A 6,641-nucleotide genomic window follows, 5' to 3' on the forward strand; every position below is an offset into this window, starting at 1 on the left:
CCTGCTGTTTGATCGCCTCTGCTCGTTGCACATCTGGAAACTTGGCACCTTTAGGGAGAGGGATGGGCTTGGCTCTGCCTGCACAAACTGCCCAGGGACAATAGGGCTGATGGGTGGGTAATAGTCGGGTCTGTTGTCTCTCATCTCCGTATGCTGCTGTGAACAAGGTTATCTCTGGAGACAAATCCGGTTTGCGAACTGAAAATAAGCATCACGGAGATGCTTCGTGGGATCTTCTAGAGCAGCGTTTCCCAACCGGTGTGCCATCCGGCACGTCCAGGTGTGCTATGGCATTTGGGGCTGGAGCCATGTCCTCCGCATACTGTGGAGGCAGACAGACAGAGCGTGGCTCCAGCTGGCGATTCAAACACCGCGACACCCACTTCCTGCAGCTCCGCGGTGTTCCTCCACTCACTGCCCACCCTCCTGTCCCTGTTCCTGGTCTGCGGTGTCCAGCCACTTGCCACCTGATTTTTTTAAAATTTCCCCTCCCCCCACTATGTGGTGTTTGGCCGCTCACCACCCTCCCCTGGTTTGTGGTGTTTGGCCACTTGCTCCCCCCCACCCAACTCGGCCGCTGTGCCGCAGGGGAAGGAGGCCGTGTCAGTGTGCCATGGGGTGAAAAAGGTTGGGAAAAGCTGATCTAGAGCAGTGGTTCACCACCTTTTTTGTACCAGGACCCATTTGTAAACATCAATGGCCAGTCCTGACTCAGTGCCCCCAGGTCCCAGCTTCCCAGTGTGTGGGGCAGCAGGGGGCCCAAGCAGCCCCTCGCAGGTGGAAACTGCCAGCCTGCAAGGGAAAAGTCCTGTTTTTCAATGTTTTTCCTCTTTAAAGGAAAATCCATTTTTAAAGTTTGTTGACAACCCTTTCATTTATTCTTGCAACCCACTTTTGGGTCATGACCCACAGGTTGGGAAACGCTGTTGTAGACTGAGCACTGAGTCCCATTTGATATAGTTGCTTTCTTTCATCGTTACTAATCTATAGATCTAAGATTGGGCCCCTAATATAGTCCATGACCTGTTGTGACCTATTTATAAAATTTTTCTAGAAAGGTTACATGAAGGTATTGTCTCAAATAGTATGTAATTAGAAGTTATAATTCCTATTTCTTGATGATATCCTTGAGCTTTAATGTATCTTAAGTTTAAAGCTACCTTTATATAGATTTTTTTTTAACGCATCTTCAAAAAAATCAGAAAATACAATTGAATTAAAAAATCTGATTTAACTAAAAAGAAAATTTGATCTTAAGAAATCATTGATTTTTATCCACTGTCCCCACCACACATGAAGCTGTACCCTGACTCTTTCACTTTCCTGTGTGGGCAGGGGGAGACCAAGGACCTGCTGTTCATCCTGACAGCCAAGTACAATGCCTGCATCCTGGAGTACAAGCAGAGTGGGGACAGCATGGACATCATCACCCACGCCCACGGCGATGTGCAGGTCAGTGGCTCCCTGGACAGATGCTGCTGCCGCTGGTGCTTTGGTTTGGCTTCCTGCGCGGCAGGGCCAGTTGCAGTCAGTTTCTGTTTCCCCACACTTGCACTGAGTGCTAGCAGGGCACTTCCTTACCCTGCACCAGCACGTGGATCTAGGCTCACACCTGGGTTCCTCGTTGCCTGGGGGTTCGGGAGCTCATAGTGCAAGAATCCGGTCCCGCTGCTAACTTGGGTGGGCTCCTACTGCTTTTGGCAGGAGTCTCCGTGCAGCTGGTGCTGCTTTCTTTAATAATTTAGGAAAGGGGGGCTTAACCTCTGGCCCACAGAGCCATCGCATCAGCCCTGCAAGGCTCTTTACCGCTCAGGAATTTGGTGGCTGGGGAGCAGTGCCCATTAATCTGGCCTCCCTTTTCCCACCCAATTTCCCAAACCCCAAGACTTGTGCAGCCAGGTGGAGCTGGTGTGTACTCCCTTCCCCTCCTTGGGACCAGGCCGTGCGCTGCCCCTCCCCCTGGCTAAGCCATGCCCCTTTCAGTCCATACTAACAGCCCTTTGGCCCTGCCCATGGCAGCAGCTGCTGTGGCCAGAGCAGAGCGTGGAGCTCAGTTCTACCTCCTTCATGGGCTGCGTGGCTGGGATGGAGTCCATGGTGGGTGGGTGTGTGGACTCCAGCCACTCAGCTTCAGGGTGCTTTTAAAATGTCTGATCACACAAAAAATGAACCCTTGTTAAGTCAGGTACTAGATTAAGGTGCTCTGCTTTAGAGCAGGCAAAGGGGCTCTGTTCCCCTGGGAGTATATGCAGTGGCAGGGAGCCAGCGAACCACCTTCCCTCTTCTCCCCTCCCCCTCCCATCAGACAAGCCTTCTATGGCTCTGTCCTGCCTCCCACCTGGGCCCTGTGGCCATGTATTCCCACCCTGGCCCTGGGCCCCAAGCCCCATGTGCCACCACAGCTGGGCAGCATTCCGAGCCCTGGCCTTACCCAGCTCCCTCACTCACCCCCCCCGCAGCTTACCTGCAGGGAGCTGCAAGAGCTGCTTTCCATGCTGTGTGGTTGCCATGCGCATGTGCTCATGCACGTGGCACCCCCTGCCTGAGATCGCCTTCCTTCCACTCCCTTCCAGCCCCTTGCAGGCTGGAACTCTGCCAGCCTGCAAGGGGAAACACACTGTTTCCCATGTTTTTCTCCTTTAAAAAAAAAATCCATGTTTTACCTTGTTTTTCCATGGCGAACGGAAAACCCAGAGCTCTGGTGATGTCCAAGTCACTATTCACTTGCAGGATAATATGCAGAAACTTATTAAGGGACTTATGGGGAATCCATCTGTACTGTGGACACCCACTTCACCCCTTTTGCTCACTGAGTTTCTTCTTGCTTCTGGCCTGCGCTCCCTGATGCTGGTCTTTCTTTTCTAGGATCGTATTGGTCGTCCCTCTGAAACGGGTATAATTGGCATCATTGACCCAGAGTGCCGGATGATTGGACTGCGACTCTATGATGGCCTTTTCAAAGTCATCCCTCTGGATCGTGACAACAAGGAGTTAAAAGCCTTTAACATCCGTCTGGAGGAGCTGCAGGTCATCGATGTCAAGTTTCTCTATGGCTGCCAGGCCCCTACCATCTGCTTTGTTTACCAGGTACTGTGGAGGCTTCCTCAGTTTGTCCCTGAGGAAGATGGACTTGACTGTTTATGATGTCCTGGAACCTAAACTAAGCAACTCTGTTGCATCATCATTTCCTCATTTGCAAACCAGCCAGCTGACTGGCTCAGGAGTTTAGTAACAGGCTGCATTGCTCTTCATCTTTGCCTTGTCATGTTCGATATAGCCTAGGTCTCACAGCCTGAAAGTCATTACCAACTGACAGCTGTTCCATGGCCTGAGTTTAGTGGTGGTCTAGTACTAGGACAGACTGTGGCTAGGTCACAATGAAAGCCACTAGCCCAAGTCATGATCAGGGATCCTGGTTTTCTCTGATTAAAAAAAAAAAATCCCCAATTTTCGGAATAAAGTAAGTAACCAAAAATCCACATTTTTCTGTGATTAAAATGAAATGCCACTAATATATATATTTCAGTGGTGTTTCATTTTAATCACAGAAAAATGTGGATTTGGGGAAATTGTTGGTTTTTTTTTTATCGGAGAACCAGGATCTCTGGTCATAATATTATAATCAAGCTTATACGTAGCACATTTCATCTGTGAATTTCAAGGCTATTTCCAAAAGCAAGCGTTACTGCCCCCATTTTGCAGATAGGAAAATTAAATTGAAGCCCAAGAAGTTAAATGAGTTGGTTAAGGTCATGTGCAAGTCTGATTCAGAGCTGGGAATACAACACAGGTCTCTCTAATATCAGTCTGGCACTCTGTCCATCAGTTGCACAACCAACCCCCCCCCCCAAATTAGATAGCAGTCTGGGTAGAGATGTGAAGGACTGAACTAACCAGAGATCCTGAGATTCCCTTCCCATCATTAACGGTTACTCTCCATGGGAAATTTATCTTGCTGTTGCCTATGTCCTACCTGTTATGTTGGGTAGAGATATGCTGGGGTTGTAATCTGTCCCACTAAAATAATGTAAAAAGGGATGCACTGATAGAGATTTTTTGGGGCCAATATTGATGGCCGATTTTTAACGTGCTATATCGGCTGATACGATCCGATTGCCGATATGCAGCCAGGCAGTGTGGAGAGCATCATCTGGCTGGTAAGTCTTGGGGAAAGGGCAAGTGGGGAGGGAATGGGTGTGGAGGGGGCAGATTGATGCCCCTGTGGTGAGGAAGAGAGTGGATCTGGAGCAGGTGCAGGCGCTACACAGCCGGGGCAGAGTGTGGGATGGAGCCGCAAGCGCCTTGTCCAGGGGACCGCTCCTGCCTCTGCATGCACCCTGGTTGGGCATTGGGGGGCTTTTCCCTCCAAACTGCATGTGGGATGAGAGTGGGCTGGGGCTGGGGAGGGGTCAGGCTCTTCTCGGCAGGGAGTGGGGGCTGGTCCGGACTGCGCTCTGGGCAGGCAGTGGTGCTGCTGGGAAGGGGATCCGGGGGTGGGGGGGCTGCAGCCACTCCAGAATTTGCCGTAGGGCCCCCCCTCCCAGCACTGCCGCCAGTGGCCCAGAGTGCAGCCCCAGCCCAACTCCCCCCCCTCCCCCCGCCGGGAAGAGCCTGGCACAGCAGCAGTCTGCCCTTGCCCTGCATGTGGATCTGGGGGGCACAGGCCCCCCATGCCCTCCCAGGGTGTATGCAGCAGCAGGAGCCACACCCCTTCCCTGCATCCCCCAGATGCGCTGCAGCTTCATCATGCACCCTCCCCCTGCCCTTGCCCCACTCTCTCTCTCAGTGCTGGGGCCTTGATCTGCCCCCGCCCCCTCCCCCACAAACCTTCCCTGACAGCAGAGTTACCAGCCAAACCTCACTGCTCTCCATGCTGCTGAGCTACGCCTCTGGCTGCCTGCATGCTGCACTGCAGCTGCGCGCATCCATGGGGGCCATATCAGCCAAAAAAAGCCAATTGCTGATAACAATTTTCCTTATATCAGTGCCGATCCAATATGGGACCAATGTATCGGTGCACCTCTTGTAAAAAGTGTTTAAGAACTGGGTATTAAAGAAGTTACCGGCCAGGGCGAAGGTTTCTGTTTTGGAACAAAGGTACAGTAAACAGGCCAGCTTACAAGCAGGTTTACTAGGGATGGTATGCTTGGGAGAAGGGCAGTGGGAGAGCGGAGGCAGACAAGAGAGCTAGAGGAAGAGGTGATGAGGCTCTGAAACATCCTTCACCATGAGGTGTTCATTGATTCAGTGCTGGAGGAGACCTCCAGAACTGGAGGAAGAACCTGCCAAAGGCAACACTAGAGAAGGGAGAGGAGATGGACTCTGAGGAAGGTAGAAGTTGGAACCCTGTGATCTCTGGTAGGAAGCAGAAGTCTTCATCTCTATCTGCAGCAGTTTCCTTGGATAACAGATATGGAGCCCTAGCAACAGATGGGGAGGAGCGTGTTCCATTGGTGGAGGAGTACAGGCCAGGCCTTCCCAAATTGGGAATGATCAAGACAACCAACACCAAGAAGAAGTGATGGGCAGGGGTGGTTGGAGACTTCCTTCTGCGAGGGACAGAGGCATCCATCTACTGGCCTGACCTGTTGTCTCGGGAGGTCCGCTTCTTGCTTAAGTCCTAGATCTGAGATGTCACGGAGGGATTACTGAGAGTCATCTGGCCCTCTGACTACTACCCCACACTGTTCATCCATGTGGGAACCAGTGATACTGGCAGGGGAGCCCTGAGCAGACCAAAAGTGACTACGGAGCTCTGTGTGCAGGGGTGAAGTGGGGAATGGGTCTTAGATGGTATTCTCAATGCTTCTGGGTCAAGGGAAAGGGCCCAGATGAGTGGGCACATCCTACAGATCAATGCATAGCTGTGCAGGTGATGTCGCCAGCAGGACTTTAGCTTATTTGACAACAAGATGATGTTCCAAGAAGAAGGGTTGCCAGGAAGAGTTGGGATTCACCTGACGAAGAATGGGAAGAGCATCTTCGCAGACAGGCTTGCTAATCTAGTGAGGAAGGCTTTAAACTAAGTTTACTGGGGGATAGACACCAAAGTCCTGAGAAAAGTGGTGAAGTGGGTGACCTGGAAGAACCACAAGCAGAAGTGGACAACAGGGAAGGTGTTCTCGTTCTTTCTGAGAAATCAGGACAATCGGCTAGTTACCTCAGGTGCCTCTACCCAAATGCAGAGTCTGGAAAATTAGTAGGAAGAATTGGAAGTTCTTGCACAGTCACAGAACTGTGAGGTGATTGGAATAACAGAGACTTGGTGGGATAGGTCACATGACTGTCATGGATGAGTATAAACCAGGGGCGGGCAATTATTTAGGCCCATGGGCCACATAGGTGGTTCTGGGGATCTGCTGTGAGCTAGTCAGTGTCTCCCCCACCCCACAACAGCTTGGAGCCTGTGTGCCCTGCAGCTCTTCACCGCCAACAGTGCACAGCCCTGGCCCTGCATCCACTCTGGACGCCCTGGCTGGAGTGGATCAGCAAGCTACATGAACAGCTCCTGCCCTGGACTGCCTGCCCATGCTGAGCAGTGGCAGTGGACAGGCAGAAGCTGTTGCTCGGCATGGGGGAAAAGAGCCCTTGTCCCTTCACTGCTGCTGGGCCCTTCTCACTGCAGCCACTGGCAGCCCATG

The 6,641-nt window shown here is 51.9% G+C and overlaps 1 protein-coding gene across 1 annotated transcript in view; it reads left to right on the forward strand.

Annotated features, from left to right (window-relative positions):
• Positions 1-6,641, forward strand: part of DDB1 (damage specific DNA binding protein 1) — a gene marked incomplete at its 5' end in the record, with an annotated part of 31,822 nt that overhangs the window by 291 nt on the left and 24,890 nt on the right. Inside the window, 2 exons of the mRNA XM_025206941.1 lie at positions 1,336-1,452; positions 2,866-3,087. Coding sequence (XP_025062726.1) covers positions 1,336-1,452; positions 2,866-3,087 — 339 coding nt within the window. The remainder of the gene's footprint in view (positions 1-1,335; positions 1,453-2,865; positions 3,088-6,641) is intronic.

The sequence above is a fragment of the Alligator sinensis genome, unplaced genomic scaffold, assembly GCF_000455745.1.
Source record: "Alligator sinensis unplaced genomic scaffold, ASM45574v1 scaffold437_1, whole genome shotgun sequence".
NCBI classification, from domain to species: Eukaryota; Metazoa; Chordata; order Crocodylia; family Alligatoridae; genus Alligator; species Alligator sinensis.